The 23,647-nt window shown below is 44.3% G+C and overlaps 1 protein-coding gene across 3 annotated transcripts in view; it reads right to left on the bottom strand.

Moving 5' to 3' along the window:
- Window positions 1-1,514: 1,514 nt before the first annotated feature.
- The window catches only part of ABITRAM (actin binding transcription modulator), a 76,400-nt gene continuing 54,267 nt past the window's right edge, over window positions 1,515-23,647 (bottom strand). For 2 of the 3 annotated variants that reach the window (XM_073678606.1, XM_073678607.1), the window contains exons 3-7: window positions 18,580-18,631; window positions 7,323-7,452; window positions 5,706-5,782; window positions 5,382-5,451; window positions 1,515-3,749 (exon numbers count right to left, since the gene is read on the bottom strand). In XM_073678606.1, the coding sequence (XP_073534707.1) occupies window positions 3,618-3,749; window positions 5,382-5,451; window positions 5,706-5,782; window positions 7,323-7,452; window positions 18,580-18,631 (461 nt within the window). In that variant the 3' untranslated portion in view covers window positions 1,515-3,617. The remainder of the gene's footprint in view (window positions 3,750-5,381; window positions 5,452-5,705; window positions 5,783-7,322; window positions 7,453-18,579; window positions 18,632-23,647) is intronic. The other variant, XM_073678605.1, reaches the window with a different exon arrangement.

Here is a 23,647-nt window from a genome sequence, read left to right as displayed (position 1 = left end):
ATGACTTATCCACGCAATAGGTCAATAGAAGATTAGCACCACCACCTACTCCCTTCCTGGTTAGCTGTTATCAGCTGATTGGTTTGGGTCAGGCTCCCCCCACCAATCTATTATTGATGACCTATCTTGTGGCTAGGTCATTAATAATTATGACTGGACAAAGCCTTTAATGGTTTCCACGATCTGTTCCTTTCTGGCACAGAGGAGAAGATGATCCTTACAATTGATAAGTGCTAGTTGCATTTCCACCATATAATGTCTTCAAACATAATAAACACTTTTCTGCTCTAAGAGCTGCAATGAAATGTAAAGGGTATATTTCAGATAAACTGCATTTGCATTGCAAATGTTACAATATAATGCCCAGCAGCCCATAGCACAACTGCAACAAATTTGTTCCACTGCTTATGAGTACAGTTTCAAGGGACAGGTTTCAAATAAAGCAATAGCTATAATAAAGTTTAATGTCAGTATAAGTTAGTAAAGCGATAATGTATTGCGTATCCTCAGCGGCAAGTAGAAGGTGCTATGGAGGAGAATTTTTTTTTTTATGATTGGATTCAGAAGACAATGTGGAAGAAGGCTGTCGGAATATTTGGAGCTCTTATCATCCAACCTATGTGGAGCATCAGGGGTGGGTTGGGCCTGGGGGGCAGAGGTGCATTTGCACCCTGGGCTGGTCCTCTAGTTGCATCTTGGGGCCATTCAGCCACACATTGCTTTAGCAGATGCACAGCACCTTTACCTGCTCTTCCAACCTAGCCGCATCATGCTGATTTGTGACTGGTGTGCTTCCTCCTCTGATTAGTGGAGCAACTGAAACTAGAGGCTGACAGCCACTCCACCAATCAGAGTGCCGTGTGTCTGCGTGCATCTGTGGTGACGTGTTTGTATTGAGTGTACTTGGTGACGTTTGTGAACGTGTAAATGCTGACAAATAGTAGCAAATCTCTACCCTCCTGACCATTCGCAGTAAGCTGGGTGTAGACACCCCAGCTTCATCTGCGCATTTCGTATGCCCAGTGAGGCAGATGTGAAACAGGAATCAGTCAGCCATTAGTGCCAACTCTGCAAATATCACTGTTGCCTCCCTGGGAATTCACAATGAAGCCATGATGCATACACCCGGTTTCACTATATCTGAATCCTGCTGGTTCTCCTTCTGTTACTGCCCTGTGGATCTGCAGCCCTGTACATCCAATCTTAGTGGAAGATTGCAATACAGAAATGACAATTGCCAAAGAAACTTCAGTATTGTTTGAGTACTGAATCCACTATATGGTGTCATACATTGGGTCTCAGGTAGCATTTGTTGTCTAACACATTAAAGGTATGGCCGCTAAGAAGACGGATTCAAGTTGGGTTCTATGAAATGGCTTCTTGGCACCCGCACCTCGGATGCACACTACACACGCTGAATGGTATGTGAGACCATAGGCCAGCACTCTTAGGTCAGTGCTTTGTGCTTAACAACCCCCCCCCCCCCCCCCCCCCTTCAGGCTTAGGTTTGCTAGCCAGCCTGTATGGACCATACAAGCAAGTCAACTACACTGCTCAAAAAAATAAAGGGAACACAAACAGAATATAAGTCCAAGTAAATCAAACTTCTGTGAAATCAAACTGTCCACTTAGGAAGTAACACTGATTGATTGACAATCAATTTCACATGCTGTTGTGCAAATGGAATAGACAATAGTTGGAAATTATTGGCAATTATCAAGACACCCTCAATAAAGGAGTGGTTCTGCAGGTGGGGACCACAGACAACATCTCAGTACCAATGCTTTCTGGCTGATGTTTTGGTCACTTTTGAATGTTGGTTGTGCATTCACACTCGTGGTAGCGTGAAACGGACTCTACAACCCACAGGAGTTGCTCAGGTAGTGCAGCTCATCCAGGATGGCACATCAATGCGAGCTGTGGCAAGAAGGTTTGCTATGTCTGTCAGCGTAGTGTCCAGAGGCTGGAGGCGCTACAAGGAGACAGGCCAGTACACCAGGAGACGTGGAGGGGGCCGTAGGAAGGCAACAACCCAGCAGCAGGTCCGCTACCTCCGCCTTTGTGCAAGGAGGAGCACTGCCAGAGCCCTGCAAAATGACCTCCAGCAGGCCACAAATGTGCATGTGTCTGCACAAACGGTTAGAAACCGACTCCATGAGGGTGGTATGAGGGCCCGACGTCCACAGATGGGGATTGTGCTCACAGCCCAACACTGTGCAGGACGCTTGGCATTTGCCACACAACACCAGGATTGGCAAAGTCACCACTGGCACCCTGTGCTCTTCACAGATGAAAGCAGGTTCACACTGAGCACATATGACAGACATGACAGAGTCTGGAGACGCCGTGGAGAGCGAGCTGCTGCCTACAACATCCTTCAGCAGGACCGGTTTGGCAGTGGGTCAGTAATGGTGTGGGATGGCATTTCTTTGGAGGGCTGCACAGCCCTCCATGTGCTCGCCAGAGGTAGCCAGACTGTGATTAGGTACCGAGATGAGATCCTCAGACCCCTTGTGAGACCATATGCTGGTGTGGTTGGCCCTGGGTTTCTCCTAATGCAGGACAATGCCAGACCTCATGTGGCTGGAGTGTGTCAGCAGTTCCTGCAAGATGAAGGCACTGAAGCTATGGACTAGCCCGACCGTTCCCCAGACCTGAATCTGATTGAGCACATCTGGGACATCATGTCTCGCTCCATCCACCAACGTCACGTTGCACCACAGACTGTCCAGGAGTTGGCGGATGCTTTAGTCTAGGTCTGGGAGGAGATCCCACAGGAGACCATCCGCAACCTCATCAGGAGCATACCCAGGCGTTGTAGGGAGGTCATACAGGCATGTGGAGGCCACACACAATACTGAGCCTCATTTTGACTTGTTTTAAGGACATTACATCAAAGTTGCATCAGCCTGTAGTGTGTTTTTCCACTTTAATTTTGGGGGTGACTCCAAATCCAGGCCTCCATTGGTTAATAAATTTGATTTCCATTGATGATTTTTGTGTGATTTTGTTGTCAGCACAATCAACTTTGTACAGAACAAAGTATTCAATGAGAATATTTCATTCATTCCGATCTAGGATGTGTTATTTGAGTGTTCCCTTTATTTTTTTTGAGCAGTGTATATAAGCAGGAGGCTATGAACAGCAGCACTGTTCTTAGTTTTGAGGCAGAACCATTTATGAGCAGAGATCTGGAACGACTGAGCACCTCTGATTATGAACATAAGATACAGTTAATTAAGCAGATATAACCAATCCCATAATGCATAGTTTGATAATGAAGACCATTTATATCTGGTGTGAACTTTCATGTTTTTCAACACTTCAAAGAAAACAATTCATAAAAGCTGAAATGAAACATATCAAGGCCATGAACTGTTTTGGCTGTCCCACTACCTCCAACTGTACTATGCCATTAAGATGATCTGTTTCTTGAACGAACCCCAAATAAAAGTATAAAAAAGCAACACATGTACGTTTTGATGCCAAATATTATTTACAGTCAATAGTGCAGAATGGGCATTAGTCTCCACATCCTAATCTTCAGATGTTGAATACAAACACCAGCAGCTCTGGCCTATATGGTCCTTTCGTGTAGAGGTAGGTTTTAAATCCGGCTATGAATCCGGAACACATGTCCGTTTTAAAAGGATTTCTTCATACTGCTTTTCAGAAAGAAGTCCCTCTGTAACAGTTTTGCTTTCTTCAAATTTTGGTAGCACAACTGCAATGTAACCTTCTGTCAATGGCTGAATTGGAGAGAAGAAAAAAAAACACTACATAAATACAGTATTTTTCAGACTATAAGACGCACCTAGGTTTTAGAGGAGGAAAATAAAAAAATAAAAAAATTTAAGCAAAAAATGTGGTCATGATGCACTTTTAAGGGGGAGGGGGGGATCTTCTGCTGACACTGGCATAGGGGTAATGTCCCCCAATTCTGACAATATCCCCCATCCTGGTATATATGCCCCCTCCCTTCCTTTTATACGTGGTCCCCATCTCCATCCTGGTATGCCTGGCATCCCTCCATTCTGGTATGCATGGCACCTCTCATCCATGTCCTGGTATGCATGGCACCCCTCATCCCCATCATGCTGCACATAAAAAAAAATAAACACTCCTACTCACCTCACCTCTATTCTCTCCTCCAGCGCTGCATCCTGCCTGTCTGCACTGATCTCTCCATGTGAGCCGCGCATGACGTCACTGCCATGCGTGGCTCACAAGGAGAGATCAGCTGCCGGAAGTCACTGCTCACCTCGCCGGGTCTGTGTGCGCAGGGAGCAGTGACTTCACTATCCTTCATAGCCGGCACACAGCGTAGCTGAGCTGCGGCTCCTGCTGCTGCCGGCTAGCTCGTGTGCCCGCTCATTAAAGGGCATGAATATTCACCCCCTCCCCACGCCCATGGGCGTGGAGAGAGGTTGAATATTCATACCCTTTAACAGCGGGCAAAGGCGATTCCGGGAGCCGCAGCGTGGCTACACTGTGTGCCGCTATTAAGGAGCATGAATATTCAGTGCTCCACAAGCCCCATGGGTGTGGGGAGCAGTGAATATTCATTTTCTTTAGCAGCGGGGACAGTGTAGGCTGCAGCGGGCGCTGCCTCCTGTGCCTGGCTCCTCCCCCGCTAAAGATAGATAGATATATATATATATATATATATATATATATATATCCCCCAACATTCGGACTATAAAACGCACCCCCCATTTTCCTCCAAAATTTTGGAGGAAAAAAGTGCGTCTTATAGTCCAAAAAATACGGTAGTTGGCAAAAGAAGTCTGTTATGCTCAGTGGCACCTGTGCCAGGGTTCTGTTAGCATGCCTCACTAGTATATAGCCACTGTGCTCCCAGCACTGTTACACAGATCTGTGATTGAGCACAGCAAAAAATAAATCTTACAACACCAATATGAAAGATACAATTTCATATTTACATCTGGCCTTTCAATTTTAATAGAGGGCACAATTTAACCAATTAAAAACAGTACAATGGGAACAGTTAGGAGATGGTTTCTATCTTTCAAATAAATATGAAATGCTAAAATTAAGGCCGTTTTCATATTCCACCTACCTACCATAACATTAGATGTCCTGGTTAATTTTTGGATGTATAACATTGGATAATGTTCCCTTTATTTGCCAATTATTTTTCTGCTCATTATCCTACTAGAAGAGAAGTCCTTAATTAAGATTATGAATAAGCATTAATTACCTGATGTGATTAATACCACTGGCTTATTAACGTTACTGAACCTAGAGGAAAACTATGTATACACCCCTTTTGGTTTTTCCACTAATCTATTTGTTTAGCAAGGTTAAACAGGCAACCTTATACTATGAGACATCAATGTTTTCAGCAATGCGCTAGTTACCTTTTCTTTCAGCAATTCAGGATTGTGCAGAATATTTTCATTTACTTCCAGTAACCGTCCTCTAATACAACTAGGAGAACAGAACAAAGTAAAGCAGATAATCTAGAGATTTGAAAGGCAAATATAAAATTCCATCTAAAAATCCTTCCCCCTCTTATTATACAATTCTTCTGTACATTTTATAGGAATCAGTTTCTATGTCAACTACTTAGCCACTACCTATTCTACTTCAAAGGAAAGTAATCTCCTAATAATGAAAATAATCTCTTGGGCCAACATATTAAATATGTCTTAAGTAGTTTAATGTAATGGAAAAATGTGCACCTGTAAATGGTAAATTCATCACCGTCACAGCAGGTTATCCGACACAAAGGTGCAAACTCTGTTAAGAACTGAGCCCCCTGGGTACAAAAAGAAAATAACAAAATGTGTATTAAAAGCAATGTATTCAATTTGTTGCATCATTATTATGAATATTGCATAAAGTCAATAATACCATTCACTGTGTTCCTAGGGTGCCATATTTTTTTTTAGCCAAAATGAGAAGCAAAAAGGTCAAGCAAGAAGTTGTTTTTGTTCTCTTCCTTTCAAGTAAAAATGGTTTTGACAAAATATGCACAGAAACACAGAACAAAGACCAGCAGAGTACAAACAATTGCCGAGCCTGATAATAACGCTACGCTGTAATCGAGGGGCTTGTGTGCAACCCCAATAACAGCAGTATGGTTATCATTTGGGTTGGAGGTAAAGCTATCCAACAAAGTGGACTTGTTTGTAGAAGCGTTAGTCTAGATCAGTGTTTCCCAAACTCCAGTCCTCACGGCCCCCCACAGGTCACGTTTCCAGTTTCTCCTTAGTGTTGCACAAATGAGAGGATTCCTGATGCCTTGATGATAATTCCATCACCTGCGTAACACTAAGGAAATCCTGAAAACATGACCTGTGGGGGGCCGTAAGGACTGCAGTTTGGGAAACACTGGTCTAGAGCCATATGCATGTACTCTCCAAATGCTACCATGTAACACTAAACAGCACCATATTCATTTGGATTCACATGGAGCATGTATAGTATAGAAAGTCATGAGTGTCAAGGTACATGTCATACTTTTATAGGGCTGTAAATAAAGTGTACAAAAAGTTCTAATGGCCAAATGTTCTACAGTATAGGCTACAGAGAACTGTGCTATGCCTTACAAGTGGAGGAGACCTATGGATGATTCTACTTTTTTTATCAAAAGACCACACTACCCACCCCCTCGCCCTGGTCATAGGTTTATTTTTCTCATTGCAGCATTTACACAAAATAATTCTATAAATAATGAGGTTGTTATATAGCGCAAAGGTATACTTAACACCTATCATTTACATCTATGGCTAAACTATGTGCTGATATTGTAATCGCCCTTCTTATATGAGCATCAAGGTGCCTGTCCTGATAAAACAAAATATACTTAAAAATTTGACTAAAATATCAAGGTCTACAACTTACGAATAAACTTCATTTATCCTAAGTGCTTCAATCTGAGGCTCTCTCTTCCTTTCCTGGATTCCATCAGACCCAGGGGTAGCTGGCTCATTTCAATAGATAAGCTGAGTCCTTCTCTGTCTAAGCAGCTATTCCTCCAATGTATAACTGACTTTTGCAACTGCAGTGTTTTGCCCACAGCCATCCATGTATTTAAAAAAACAAACTCTTTTTCAGTATATTTTTGGAGGAATGCTCCTGCAGTCCATCAAGAGCACTTTCCTGTACTAAAAGAGAAATTGTACTAACATCTTCCGGGATTCCAGGGATTTTGGAGAACAAATTACACTCTTAGCTTCCATTGGGTAAATGGAGGCCTGTGTGTGAACATAGCTAGATATCAAACATGAACCGTAAAGTGATAATTATGAGCATGATCAGCATACTCTACTGGGCAAGAAACGTCATCTACTTACTCTTTTAGCCTTTCCTGATACTTTATTCTGTAGCCTGCTGCAGTTGGCACTGATTTGATAGCTAATACTAGAAATATTTTTGCCACTTTGAAGGACTGGGTGGCATTCTGCCAGTGTAATGACACAAATTCTGAAAAGAGATAAATAAGGAAAATAAGAGAATACCAAATAGTTATTAGATGGTTAACCACTTACGGACACAGCCAATTTCCATTTTTTTTTCCTACCCTTATTTAAAGAGCCATATTTTTCCATCAACTTAGCATTATGGGGGCTCATTTTTTTGTGGGACTAATTTTAGTTTTGAATGACTATTCCTTTTCTCAAATAGTGTATGAAAAAATCTGAAGAAAAAAAATACAAGTGAGGTGAAATAGCAAAAAATGCAATTCCACCATTGTTTTTTCTTCTACGTTTTTAGAGCGTTCATTGTGTGGTAAAAAGGACCTAGCAACGTGATTCTTCAGGTCAGGGAGATGAAGGTAATACTAAACATTTAGAGGAATTTTTTTTGCCATTTAAATGGTTTTAAAAAATTCACAACTGGTTTGTGTCACCAGTTTCCAAAACTCATAAAACTTATATTTTTCCATTAAAAGATACTGTATGATGTAGTTTTTAACTGTATAATTTTGGGGTGCATAACTTTTTTAACTACTTCTTATTGCATCTTAGTGGACATCCATAAAACCAGAAATTATATAGTATTGCTTTTTTATTTCTTTACGTTTACTGTATTTGTTCAACTATTTCATATTTTGATAGATCAGACTTTTATTTGATAGTAGCAAACATGCTTATTTTTATATTTCTTTTTTCACTGGGGAAAAGGGCCGGTGATTTGAATTTTTGAAGTTTTTTTTTATATATTTTATCTTTTACCTTTAAACTTTTTTCTTTGAATCTGGGAGCGTTTATCTGCTTTTATTGTATACTGCAACGCTAGAAAATTGCAGTATATAGTCCTCTTATGAAGCCCCTTAAAGTATGGGTGAACCGATTGATGCCTGGAATGGACACCTGGGCAGGATTAGATGGCTTAAAGGGGTTGTGTCACCATAAAGAAAACATTTAACTAAGCATGAAAGGTGGAAATAAATGGTTTTGTAATTTACAGTTAATGATGATGCTCCATTCCAAAAATTACAAGCTTTTATCTTCTGAAGTATGCTCCCTGGCGCTATTCCGTCCTCCCAGTAGCCGAGCTTGTGCAGTTCCTGTCATCATAAGAGTACCCCCCCCAACTCTCCACCCCCCCAGTGTAAACAACGCACTCTCCCTGCGCTCAAATTTTTTTGTTATATTAAAAAAAAAAATGCATAAAAACTATTAGTGGCAAAAGTATGATCCAAATAAAGAAAATTACCATACTACCTTCAAATAAACATTTATCATGTGCAGAGTCCATACATACCACTTTGGCCTAGTCTACATTTTATAAAATCATCACGGGAGAAGCTAAAAGTCTGGTTTGACACTGGAAAATTCTGGTATTTGCAACTTTAGGTAACAATAACTTTGAAATGCTTTTATGTATCCCAGTGGTTCGAAGACTTTTTCTCTTTTGTGACACATTGAACTTTATGTTAATAGTAAATGTAGATCAACATGTTATTTCATTAAAATCTTTAAAAATGTGCACTTTTCTAACTTTTAACCCCTGCTTGTACATTTATGGCACAGCGGGCAAGAAACTCCCGAAAAGCATCCATACATATACAGAGTGATGACGTAATCAGAGCAGTCACCATCAGCAGCAGGAGTCAAATGTACTGTATATTACAGCTGACACCTTTATGCAATGGCTGAGATTGGTGCTAGCACCGATCGCTGCCATTTAACCCCTTATATGCCACTGATAATAGTGACTGACATCTGGGTGTTAAACAGCTCAAAAATGCCCAAGAAGTGTGCAGCTCAGGAGATAGGAGGGTATAGCTTTCTACTGCATCCATACTGATATATGTGTGCACTGAGGTAGGAGCTATACGCTCCTGTCTCTCCAGTTACACATTTCTTGGAGTGTTTCTGAGTGATCAGTGGGGGAAGTCTCATGACTCGGATTTCCACCCATCTGCTTGCAATTAAAAGAACATAGAAAAAATACAAACATTTAGTTACTCTAACTTTTTTTTTTTACGCTGTTCACTGTGTGGTAAAAGTGATGAGACAACTTTATTATTAAGGTCAATCCATTACAGGTTATATAATTTAGATATTTTGCTATTTTTTCATATTAAAACACTTTTATTCAAAACTGCATTTGTTTTTGCTTTTCCAAATGTTTAGTTGTTCCTTAACCAGTTCAGGATAGGCCATTTACCCTGCTCCTAATCAGACAAACTTTCTTTCATACATGCAGTTTAAAGAGCTGCAAATTTTGTTTTTTTATTTGGAGGGCAGCACGGTGGCTCAGTGGTTAGCTCTGTAGCCTTGCAGTGCTGGGGTCCTGGGTTCGAATCTCACCAAGGACAACATCTGCAACCCCGTGTTTGCGTGGGTTTCCTCCGGGTTCTCCGGTTTCCTCCCACAGTCCAAAGACATACTGATAGAGAATTTAGATTGTGAGCCCCAATGGGGACACCGATTATGATGTCTGTCAAGTGCTGTGGAATTAATTGTGCTATAAAAGTGAGTAAAATAAATATGCAAATAATTTTGGCATTTTTATTTCGCGATACATTGACTTCTGCTCTCTCCCTAGAACCAGTGACCACATGACCATTGGGTCCAGAGGCGGAAGTGCAGATAGTGGTTTCTATACTTTCTACATACTTGTATACACATATACAGCAAGCAGGAAGGCAGAGATGGTAACTAACCATACCCGCTTGGAGCTCGGCTATATTTGACAGCCAGATGCCCACTTGCACAGCCGCAAGCGATTTTGAACATTTTAGAAAGTCACTGCAGTGTAAAACATGGACCACCTGGAAGTTTCAAGTCTATGGGTGGTCAGAAAGTAGTAAAAGATCATTCCTGAATTGTTCTTTATTCGGTCATCATATCTCCAAAGAGTCAAAATAAAAAGTAATTAAAACAATATTATGAACCCAAACTCACCTCTCAAAAAACAAGTACTATTCAGATGTCCACAGAAAAATAGAAGTTTTCCACATCACTAATCGCTTACAGGTGTTGAAAAAGAGATGTGAAGCCCCTGTGCCCAATCCACAGTTAATGTTGACATGTATGGCATTGCTGCAGAGTGGAGAACTGACTTAAAGGAGTTCTTCAGGACTACATTGATTGATGACCAATTAATTAAGTGAAAGTCGAAACTAAGCTATGTACAGGTTAAACACAGAAGTCCCATACACATTGCTCAGTGGCTAAAGCACATCTTTTCCATTTAAGTGAATGTATTGCAGTACTCGGCAGTAGCCATTAAGAAATGTACAGTGTTGCTGTGTGCCGAATGTACATTGCTCCGGCACTGGCCAGAAATAAACAAAATACAGCCGGAACACAGCAACTCTGTGCATTGTTTAGTGTCTGCTACCAAGTAAATCAAAACATTCACCTCAAATGGGAGAAAAAGCATATTACTTGGCAGCAGCCATTAACAATACATGGTGTTGCTGTGTTCTGGCTGTACATCACTTATTTCTGGCCACTGGTGGAGCAGTTTTCAGATGATCACTGGGATGTCGGACCGCTACCGATCTCAGATTGAGAGGAGTCATCAATTGCCTGGACAACCTATTTTAACAATTTACAAGTGCTAGTCTCCAAAAGCACAAGCTGGCAAAATGTATTGGGCACTAAAATTGCATATTTCCAATTTTCACTTCAACATCCACTGTGCACTAATTTCTGTAAAACACCACTGGGTTAAAACAGGGGCTATACATGTAGATAAATTCCCTGTGTGTAATTTACATAATAAGGCCATATTTTAGGGATTTTCACTGTTTTGGCAGCTTAAGGGCTCTGCAAATGGCACGCACCATAAGTTCTCCAGAAAAATCTGACTCCAAAATCCAAATAGTGCTCCTTCTCTTCTGAGCCCTCCCCTGCGCTCAGATAATAGTGTATGACCATGTAGAAGTTATAGCTGTACTTGGGAGAAATTGCATAATAAATTACGGGACAAATTTTCTTACTAGCCAGGTTAAAAATCAAACATTTTAATCCAAATCTACTTATTGTAACAAATGCACCTGCAAACTATTCCAGACAAATTTGGATTCCAAAAGCAAAACAGCGTTTCTTCCTTTCTGAATCCTGCAGTGTGTCCAAACAGTGGTTTTCGACCACACATAGGGTATTGTTGCGTTTACTAGCCATTGCTTTATAAATTATGGGGTTTATTTTCTCCAATTAACTCTTGTGAAAATTAAAAATTTGGGGCTAAAGTAACATTTTAGTGTACAAATAAGTATTTTTTTTTTCCACGTCTTCGCTTTATAAAATTCTGTCAAGCACCTGTGGATTCAAAATAGTCGTTACACCCCTAGATGAATTATTTTAGGGGTGTAGTTTCTGAAATGGGGTTACAGTGACCACAATCTTTTCTGGTCAAAACTGCATTACAAAAGTCAAATAGCATTCCTTCTTTTCCATGTGTCCAAACAGTAGATGACGGCAACATATGGGGTATTCACTAAAAAAAAAAAAAAAAAAAAAAGTGTCCATGGCACCAGAGCAATGCCGTAGTTAATTTATTAATTAAAATACATAAATCAGCATAAAATGGTATGTAACATTTCAGCCACAATACGGCCTTTATAAAGTCAAAATGTAAGCTACAGCATGGGAAAACTACAAGACAAACACATGGGGTACTGCCGCGTTCAGGAGAAATGCTGTGTCCAAGTGCCTAAACAGCAGCTTCCAACCAAATTGGGTTTTAGCAGAGTTTGGGAGAAATTGCATAGCAAACAATTGGGTGCATGTCTCTCATTAACTCTTGTGAAAATGAAAAAAATGAGGCTAAATAAACATTTTAGTTGAAAGTGATTTTTCATTCACCATTGTATTAATTCCTGTGAAGCACTGTAAATATCCTGATTATGCTTTTGAATATTTCAAGGGTTGCAGTTTTGAAAATGGCATAACATTGGGGTGGGGGGTCTCAACATTCTTTAACTTAAAAACTGAATAGGTACTTAAAAAAATTGTGGAAAAAATGAAAATTTGGTGCTAAACTTAACATCCTAAAAACATGACCTGTACTATGGCCTTCCAGGATGAAAAAATGGCCTCCAAATTTCTGAACGGGGTTGCAAGAGTCGAACAGGTCTGATACCATCCAACCTTTCAGATTAGTAAGACAGAAGCACAATTTCCTCATTAACATGAAATGAAGAGATCAGCTTAGGGAGAAAAGAGTATACCGGACAAGGAATGGAGAGCGCCAAGGGAAATCCGCCAGATTGGTGCCTAGTTTGATCGCTATTACTTCTATCAGGTGAGCCTATCAGGAAAAAAAGATCAGAAAGATGCCTTTGATCAAGTACTGAATGACGTAGAAAAACCCAAGTCGAGTTCACCTGCACCCTGAGGTGGGGAGGGGAGGGGGGGGCGATACAGCTGTGCAAAATCGGGTGGAAGGAGTCCTGGGAAAGTATATCGAGATGCACCAGGTGGCAGCTGTTATGAAGAAAGAGAGTCTTGGTCCTCTTATTAGCGGTGATTAAATTCTTATGCCGAAATGGGACAAGAAAATGTCTTCCCGAAACTAACTAGGATTCCACTTTAACCCGTTCACGAAAAATGACGTACAGTTACGTCATAATATATATATATATATATATATATATATATATATATATATATATATATATATATATATATATATATATATATATATATATATATATAGTGTTCCTGACTGATGCTGGCCCGCATCTTTCCTGGCAGAGGATTTAATCAGCCATCATGAGCCTCTAACAGGCTTTGTTGCACACATGGCTGTTAACCAGTTAAATGTCAATCTCTGATAGCGGTATTTAACACGCGCCGGCAGGGGGGCGCATCATTCCATGCAACCATCAGTGTGCCTGTTATGTGATCACGGGGTGCCGATGGTTTGATACGACAGCTGTGGGTTTGATACGACCTCTCTGCTTGTCATGACGATTCTTCAGTGAAAGCAAGCCTATGAAGCTGGCGTTCATAGAAGATATTGATTTTCACTATACATAGCAGTGCTGATGAAAATAATTGAAGCTTCAAGTCCCCTAAAGGGACAATTACATACAGTGAAAAGTTTTAAAAAAAATATGGGAAAAAAAATACAAAAGTCCAAATCACCCCCCTTTTAAAAGTAAAACAAAATAAAATACACATTTGCTATTGCTGCGTTGGTAAAAGTCTGATCAAAATACAAAATAAATTATTCCGATCTGTAAAAGGAGTAAAAAGAAAGAAAATCTAATTGCCAGAATTACGTTTTTTGGTTGCCGCAACATTGCAATAAAAGGTGATCATCGTATCTACCCCAAAATGGTATCATTAAAAATGTCCGCACAGGGTGGAAAAATTAAGTCCTCACACAGCCCCGTATCACGAAAATTGAAAACATTATGGATCTCAGAAAAAGGCGACACACACAAAATTTTAAGAATCATATTGTCAGGTCAGTTTTACCATATAGTGAACATAGTAAATAAACAACCCAAAAAAAATAAATTTTGCAATTGCACTTTTTTTTGCAATTTAAACGCACTTGGAATTTTTCTTCCTGCTTTCTAGGGTATCACATGATAGAATGAATAATCTCATTAAAAAGTAAAATTTGGCCCACAAAAAAAAACAAACCCTCATACGGTTATGTGGATGGAAATACAGTACAGACCAAAAGTTTGGACACACCTTCTCATTTAAAGATTTTTCTGTATTTTCATGACTATGAAAATTGTACATTCACACTGAAGGCATCAAAACTATGAATTAACACATGTGGAATTATATACTTAACAAAAAAGTGTGAAACAACTGAAAATATGTCTTATATTCTAGGTTCTTCAAAGTAGCCACCTTTTGCTTTGATGACTGCTTTGCACACTCTTGGCATTCTCTTGATGAGCTTCAAGAGGTAGTCACCGGAAATGGTTTTCACTTCACAGGTATGCCCTGTCAGGTTTAATAAGTGGGATTTCTTGCCTCATAAATGGGGTTGGGACCATCAGTTGTGTTGTGCAGAAGTCAGGTGGATACACAGCTGATAGTCCTACTGAATAGACTGTTAGAATTTGTATTATGGCAAGAAAACAGCAGCTAAGTAAAGAAAAACGAGTGACCATCATTACTTTAAGAAATGAAGATCAGTCAGTCCGAAAAAAATTGGGCAAACTTTGAAAGTGTCCCCAAGTGCAGTAAAAACCATCAAGCGCTACAAAGAAACTGGCTCACATGAGGACCGCCCCAGGAAAGGAAGACCAAGAGTCACCTCTGCTTCTGAGGATAAGTTTATCCGCGTCACCAGCCTCAGAAATCGCAGGTTAACAGCAGCTCAGATTAGAGACCAGGTCAATGCCACACAGTTCTAGCAGCAGACACATCTCTACAACAACTGTTAAGAGGAGACTTTGTGCAGCAGGCCTTCATGGTATAATATATGCTAGGAAACCACTGCTAAGGACAGGCAACAAGCAGAAAAGACTTGTTTGGGCTAAAGAACACAAGGAATGGACATTAGACCTGTGGAAATCTGTGCTTTGGGCTGATGAGTCCAAATTTGAGATCTTTGGTTCCAACCACTGTGTCTTTGTGCGATGCAGAAAAGGTGAACGGATGGACTCTACATGTCTGGTTCCCACCGTGAAGCATGGAGGAGGAGGTGTGATGGTGTGGGGGTGCTTTGCTGGTGACACTGTTGGGGATTTATTCAAAATTGAAGGCATACTGAACCAGTATGGCTACCACAGCATCTTGCAGCGGCATGCTATTCCATCCGGTTTGCGTTTAGTTAGACCATCATTTAATTTTCAACAGGACAATGACCCCAAACACACCTCCAGGCTGTGTAAGGGCTATTTGACCAAGAAGGAGAATGATGGGGTGCTACGCCAGATGACCTGGCCTCCACAGTCACCAGACCTGAACCCAATCGAGATGGTTTGGGGTGAGCTGGACCGCAAAGTGAAGGCAAAAGGGCCAACAAGTGCTAAGCATCTCTGGGAACTCCTTCAAGATTGTTGGAAGACCATTTCCGGTGACTACCTCTTGAAGCTCATCAAGAGAATGCCAAGAGTGTGCAAAGCAGTCATCAAAGCAAAAGGTGGCTACTTTGAAGAACCTAGAATATAAGACATATTTTCAGTTGTTTCACACTTTTTTGTTAAGTATATAATTCCACATGTGTTAATTCATAGTTTTGATGCCTTCAGTGTGAATGTACAATTTTCATAGTCATGAAAATACAGAAAAATCTTTAAATGAGAAGATGTGTCCAAACTTTTGGTCTGTACTGTATAAAAAAGTTATAGCTTTTGGGAGAAGGAAGAAAAAAAAAATCTCTAGGTCATCAATGGGGTAAATGTGGAAAGCTTGAGACCACAACCCGGAACCAGTGACCTACTGAATTAAACTCTAATGGAGGAGGTAGGCATCCTGCATGACCGTCAGGGATCACAAACTCACCAAACGCCCTGGGAGGTTATGGCAAAAGCTACAAAGGTGGAATGGTCTAAATGACCTGCTTCAATTCTCGAACAAGATGGACCTACCCGGGACCAAACAAGCAGATGAGAAAATGGAGAACATTGCTAGATTTCTCAGACCCCAACATCCAGAACTCTAGGGAGAAAAAGCTAGGATAAGATGGAGATCACCTAAAGAATGTCGCGACTCTGCTTTTGATTATCCCGGGACTATGGGCTCCTTCCCTGTTCCTAAAGCTATGGCGCCTTAGATGGCCCTGTTCCCCTGGATTACTTCTGAAGGTGAAGATGCCGGGGCCATGTACCTTGTCTGTGCTCCTCAATCTCAATCAATCAAATCGCAGTCTGTTCCCTTCTCCCCCCACCCACGGAAGAGGCAAGTAGTAGTGTATGGCAATACACCAACCAGACTAACAAGGTAATACAAAAGGAAAATACCAATCATACAAATCTATGCACACAAACAGAGGATAACATCAGGGAGTGGAGGACGGGGAAAACCAAAGTAGGAGGAGATGATTAACACACATCCAAAACCACGCAACAGTGTGAGCTAAATCCACTAAACGCCTTCTCAAACAACAACAAACCACCAAACTCCTAACCATGCAGCAACGAAGCTAGCTCTGGCAATGACTGCTATCCAGAGTCCAGCATATATAGGAGCGGTGAGTGGCTAACAGTTATGAGCGTTAAAGAAGTTGTCCGGTACTTTAGATTTATCCCCCAATATATCCCCCCAGCGCCCCTAAGCCTTTTTGTAAATACCTTCCATTGCAGATAATGCCTGTGAGCGGCTCTATCGGCGGCCGCTCACAGGCATCACGTGACCCCAAGCTGACGTCACGACAAGTGAGACGTAACTCAGCGCTGGGGTCTCCGCGGTTGCTGCTGGGTTGTGGGTGGGGTTACCCACCACGTCACACCCAGCATCCACTGCGCGCTTTCCCAATGAATGGGGAGAGGCAGAGCGCGTGGTGGATGACGGGTGTGACGCAGGAGGAAGGGGGTGGGGGTAACCCCTCCCACAGCCTGGCATCCACCTGGAACCAGGAAGAAAAAGACCCCCGGCTGCTGCCAGCACTTGTCGTGACATCAGTGGATGTCAGAGCCGGCTGCAGCCAGGGGTCATGTGATGCCTGTGAGCGGCCAGTGATAGCGCCGCTCACAGGCATTATCTGCAACGGAAAGGCTTAGGGGCCCCGGGGGGGGGGGGGGGGGGATAATCTAAAGTAGTGGTCAAACCCTTTAAGGCAGGAAAGTTTCCAGGAGCTCTCAACTGAGATTAACCCATGCACTGCTAAAAGAAACCTGCACCGTTTAATATGAAGGTGAAATGCTTCTAATGAGTGCAGGAGTAGGAGGAATCAGACGCTGCGGTCTTCTGGCTCCTCTCTGTTGCAATAAACCCGTGACAACGGACATATAGAATGAGCGCTGTATGGACGAACTGACCCAGCCATCTAAAGTGGAGGCCTCATCAGGATATCAATGCTTCTTTCAGTCACACCTAAAAAAAAAAAAAAAATGCTGTGTCCACTTGGGAAGAGGAGCTGGGGATCCACCGAAAGAGGAAGATAGATGGAAAAGAGGATACAGAGTGACCTGACAATAGGGCTCCTGGGGAAGTTTATTCCAGTGTTTCTGAGCTGTAGTCAAAGATATGATAAAAGGGACTCTTAACTGTAGAAGCCTCTAAGAATGCATGAACAGTGGCCCCTGTTCCTGGAATTAAAGAAATGGTCCCTGTTGAGGTCGTAATCAAAAATGGAAAGGGAGTTATCCTCCGACAGCAAGAAAAGCTGGAGCAAAGCTAACCGGACTGCTTGAGGGCCTCACTAATCTGAGAGGCTACTGAAGGCTCATCAAATTGAGAAAGCTCAGTTGATAGGCCTGACACTCCCTTGGAAGTGGTCAGAATAGCACCCAGTTCCCCTGTGCCACACAGAGGGGTCTCAGTTTCCTAGACTTACTTGTCTAGACAGAGGCCAGACGACAGTCTGGTTTGTTTGTACCAAAGGTCCTACTGAGCGGTTTCTTCTAGATGGTTTCACCACTATTCCAGGGCGAGTTAGAATACAGTTTGGATCAATTGCATGATACTTTACGCTGAGGGGTTTCCGCATGATGGTCTGACTCATAGCTGGAAGTCGTCAGAGTCCTGTCGGGTCCAGCAGCGCGTTATGCCATACTATGAGGGCATGTTTGTTGTACTGATTCACTCAGGGATATGTCATACTGAGAGATCTCAGCATGTAGGGTTGACTTATTTTGATAAATGGTCTGTGTAACACATGGTTCACTTTCAGTATATATCATAATACTGAAAGAAAACATTGATTGATGGTCTGATTCACTTAGGGGAATAGTCAGAATATCATGTGGTTCGATTGTTAAGTTATGTCATACTGAGAGGTCTAGGCTTGAAGGTCTGACTCTTCTGGGTAGTGGTCAGAGTACGATAAGGGAGCACTCTGTCTACTAGTCCGACTCCTCCTCCTGGGAAGTGAATAGAGTACAGTCAAGTTCGCTTACGAGATACGCCATACTGAGTAAAGCACTCAGCTTGATTGGCTCCTCTGAGAAGTAATCAAAGCACAGTCATTGGCTTAGCTTATTGAGATTTATTTTTAATTTTTCTGTTTTACCTGTTGGAATGCTGCAGTATGCAGTAGTCTTCATGGAGCTTCCCCTTCACATCTGGAATAGAAATAGTGATACGACCTTTATCATGTGCACTTATAACAAGATAGAAAAACAGGAAAACAAAAAAACAAGAGGAAATATTTTCAAACATTAATATTACAATCACACAACATATGTCGTAAAAAACACTTCAGTAGTGTGAGATAAGAAACAGACCCCGGTAGCTTTTAAAGTACGTTTCTCTCTGAAGCGCTTCAGTGTTTCAGAGTCATACATACCTGGCTGAGATTATACAGCCAGTGCCAGATACATGCGGCCTGTGAATCGGGGGGCATGTACCAGCGGTCAGGTTCACTTTCAGTACTAAAGGTGCTTTAAAGTTGTCATGAACGGGTTAAATAATTGTAAAACTACACTAGTCATTATAATGGCATTTTATTCAGCTTGATGGAAAAGGCGAAGGCTCTCCAGGAGCTAAAAGTTGTGACAGCATATACTTCTCTTTGGGATACTTCATGGAATCCAAGCCTAAGCCACTTAGAGAACTTTTATGGGTGGAAACAAAAAGTTAAGTCCTTCTTGAAGCTGCTTTGAATAAGCTCACATCGACTTCTATAAGTTCTTGCAGCTGTGACACGCTCATCAGACAGAGTCACAAGAGGTGACAGGAAAACTACCCCTAAATAGTATAATACAACACAATTTCAGCATAGTCATTTCACTGTAAGTCATAGCTATGCATATTGATAGCTGCTAGATTTAGGGTTATCAAAATATCAAATACAAAAGTAAAGAAAAATGGGAAGTGGACATAGGGCAGATAGAAGAGGGACAATGGAGAGAAATTTTAGAGAGGGTTCCCTGCCTTTCACATAGGCACGTCAACCTTTATATAAATTGCCTACGCTTGAGAAGTGACTCCTTATGCACTGGATGCAAGTCACAATTTGGAGGATCTGCTCCACATGTTGTGATCCAGTCCAGATCTAGAAGGGTTTTGGAAGTGACTAACAGATGTAATTAATAATGTCTATTCTGTAAATGTTTCCCTTACTTAATTGGAGTGAATTCTGAGTTAGCAGTGCTAAGACATCTGCTCTGTGTATAACCCCCCGCCCACACCCCTGACTGGCAGATTCCTGTGTATACTGTGCATTGTCAGCAAGATGCTACTCAGTGGTGGGATAACGCAGATTAGCCTGACTGTCTGGCACAGAAGATGTAGTCCTGCAGTGTTAATTTCCTGCTGACAAAACACCAATTGTATTGAAACTACAACACAGCCTAATAAGTGCCACATCCCTGTAATCCAACTCTTCTTCCCTATATTATGCTGCTCTCACATTGAATAGCAAAAACCTGCTGAGATTCCCTTTAAGAGGAGGACCTCAAGACTGACAAGTCACCAAAGACTGCAAGAATGCTTTATATGGCCTCTCTTTGCAGAGCAGACTAACCAGCAGCTCAGCCTTTCTCAGCACACTCCACTGTAAAATAATCCAGCTGAGGTTAAAAGGCTTTAACACAGGGGCGGACCTACCGCCTGTGCAGCCCGTTCATTGAACGGGGGCCCCTCCAGCAGGGCCGCCATCAGGGCATGACTGTCCTGACTCCAGTATGGGGCCCGGCCGGTCGGGGCCCCCTCGAAGCCCCGTTGGTGCCTTCCTCTTGTGGGTCTCCTCATGGGGCCACCGCAGGGCCGGGGTCAGCACCCGGCGCACCCGGGCAGGTGCCGGGGCCCTGAGCAGGCGAGGGCCCTCACCGTCGGGCACCCCGCGCGCTATGGGACCCGTGAGCGGAGGAGAGCGGTGTCAGCGCCCGCTCCCCCCCGCTTGCTCAGGGCCCCGGCACAATACTTACCCCTCCCCGTGCCTCCGCAGCAGCTCCTGCATCCTCCGCGGCTGCTGCACTGTGACGTCTCAGGTCAGAGGGCGCGGTGACGTCTTTACATCGCGCTCTCTCCTGAGCAGTCACAGCGCAGAGCAGGATGAGGCCGGCGACGCTGGTCTCCGGAGCAGCAGCAGCAGGTGAGACGTGAGGGGAGTATTTAAATTTTTTTTTTATTGTATGGAGGCCTGTGGCAGTATAAGGGAGGGGGGGTGAGGTGGGGGTGTGTGACATCCTGCATGGGGCATTATAAGGGTGGGGGGAGTGTGTGACATCCTGCATGGGGCATTATAAGGGAGGGGGGCGGTGTGTGACATCCTACATGGGGCATTGTAAGGGGGAGGGTGACATCCTGCATGGGGCATTATAAGGGAGGGGGTTTGTGTGACATCCTGCATGGGGCATTATAAGGGAGGGGGGGTGACATCCTGCATGGGGCATTATAAGGGAGGGTGTGTGTGTGACATCCTGCATGGGGCATTATAAGGGAGGGGGGGGGTGTGTGACATTCTACATGGGGCATTATAAGGGAGGGGGTGTGTGTGACATCCTGCATGGGGCATTATAAGGAAGGGGGGCTGTGTGTCATCCTGCATGGGGCATTATAAGGGGGGGTAACATCCTATATGGGGGGGGGGGCAGCCTGCATGGAGCGTTATATGGGGGCCAGTATCCTTAATGGAGCGTTATATGGGGGCCAGTATCCTGCATGGAGCGTTATATGGGGGCCAGTATTCTGTATGGAGCGTTATATGGGGGCCAGTATTCCGTATGGAGCGTTATATGGGGGCCAGTATTCCGTATGGAGCGTTATATGGGGGCCAGTATCCTGTATGGAGCGTTATATGGGGGCCAGTATCCTGTATGGAGCGTTATATGGGGGCCAGTATTCCGTATGGAGCGTTATATGGGGGCCAGTATCCTGTATGGAGCGTTATATGGGGGCCAGTATTCCGTATGGAGCGTTATATGGGGGCCAGTATCCTGTATGGAGCATTATATGGGGGCCAGTATCCTGTATGGAGCGTTATATGGGGACCAGCATCGCCATATTTTGAGAGCTATAATTTTTTCATATTTCGGCCGTCATATAATGGCTTGTTTTTTGCAGGATGAATTGACGTTTTTATTGGTAACATTTTCGGACACGTGACATTTTTTGATCCCTTTCTATTCTGATTTTTGGGAGGCAGACTGAACTAAAAAAGCAATTCAGAAATTGTTGTTGTTTTTTTTTATGTCGCTCCGCGTATGGTAAAATTGATAAGGCAACTTTATTCTTTGGGTCAGTACGATTACAGCGATACCACATTTATAGCGTTTTTTATGTTTTGTTGCTTTTATGATTCCCCTGACTTCCGGTCATGTGACGGCGCCGTCACATGGCCGGAAGTCAGGAGAACGTGGTGGCAGCAACGTGGACGAGCGCCAGGATTCTGAAGGGATCGCATGGGGGCAAGTATAACAAGTTTTATTTTTTTTAAATACAATTAACTAGGAGTGGGGGGGATGAGAGATGCACGGGGGGGTGAGATGCACGGGGGGGGATGAGAGCTGCACATGGGGGGGATGAGAGCTGCACATGGGGGGGGGGATGAGAGCTGCACATGGGGGGGGATGAGAGCTGCACATGGGGGGGGATATGAGAGCTGCACATGGGGGGGGGAATGAGAGCTGCACATGGGGGGGTGGATGAGAGCTGCACATGGGGGGGGTGGATGAGAGCTGCACATGGGGGGGTGAGAGCTGCACATGGGGGGGTGAGAGCTGCACATGGGGGGGGATGAGAGCTGCACATGGGGGGGGATGAGAGCTGCACATGGGGGGGGATGAGAGCTGCACATGGGGGGGGATGAGAGCTGCACATGGGGGGGGATGAGAGCTGCACATGGGGGGGGATGAGAGCTGCACATGGGGGGGGATGAGAGCTGCACATGGGGGGGATGAGAGCTGCACATGGGGGGGGATGAGAGCTGCACATGGGGGGGGATGAGAGCTGCACATGGGGGGGGGATGAGAGCTGCACATGGGGGGGATGAGAGCTGCACATGGGGGGGATGAGAGCTGCACATGGGGGGGATGAGAGCTGCACATGGGGGGGGATGAGAGCTGCACATGGGGGGGGGATGAGAGCTGCACATGGGGGGGGGATGAGAGCTGCACATGGGGGGGGGATGAGAGCTGCACATGGGGGGGGATGAGAGCTGCACATGGGGGGGGATGAGAGCTGCACATGGGGGGGGATGAGAGCTGCACATGGGGGGGATGAGAGCTGCACATGGGGGGGATGAGAGCTGCACATGGGGGGGATGAGAGCTGCACATGGGGGGGATGAGAGCTGCACATGGGGGGGGATGAGAGCTGCACATGGGGGGGGATGAGAGCTGCACATGGGGGGGGATGAGAGCTGCACATGGGGGGGGATGAGAGCTGCACATGGGGGAGGATGAGAGCTGCACATGGGGGGGGATGAGAGCTGCACATGGGGGGGGATGAGAGCTGCACATGGGGGGGGATGAGAGCTGCACATGGGGGGGGATGAGAGCTGCACATGGGGGGGGATGAGAGCTGCACATGGGGGGGGATGAGAGCTGCACATGGGGGGGGTGAGAGCTGCACATGGGGGGGGGATGAGAGCTGCACATGGGGGGGGATGAGAGCTGCACATGGGGGGGATGAGAGCTGCACATGGGGGGGATGAGAGCTGCACATGGGGGGGGATGAGAGCTGCACATGGGGGGGGATGAGAGCTGCACATGGGGGGGGATGAGAGCTGCACATGGGGGGGGATGAGAGCTGCACATGGGGGGGGGATGAGAGCTGCACATGGGGGGGGGATGAGAGCTGCACATGGGGGGGGGATGAGAGCTGCACATGGGGGGGGGGATGAGAGCTGCACATGGGGGGGGGGATGAGAGCTGCACATGGGGGGCATGAGAGCTGCACATGGGGGGCATGAGAGCTGCACATGGGGGGCATGAGAGCTGCACATGGGGGGGGGATGAGAGCTGCACATGGGGGGGGGATGAGAGCTGCACATGGGGGGGGGATGAGAGCTGCACATGGGGGGGGATGAGAGCTGCACATGGGGGGGGTGAGAGCTGCACATGGGGGGGATGAGAGCTGCACATGGGGGGGATGAGAGCTGCACATGGGGGGGATGAGAGCTGCACATGGGGGGGA

The sequence above is a fragment of the Phyllobates terribilis genome, unplaced genomic scaffold (assembly GCF_046119375.1).
Source record: "Phyllobates terribilis strain yellow unplaced genomic scaffold, ASM4611937v1 Scaffold_4__5_contigs__length_816908805, whole genome shotgun sequence".
In the NCBI taxonomy this organism is placed as follows: domain Eukaryota; kingdom Metazoa; phylum Chordata; class Amphibia; order Anura; family Dendrobatidae; genus Phyllobates; species Phyllobates terribilis.
The sequence above is the reverse complement of the archived record's forward strand: the minus strand, read 5'-3'. Positions and strand labels throughout refer to the sequence as shown.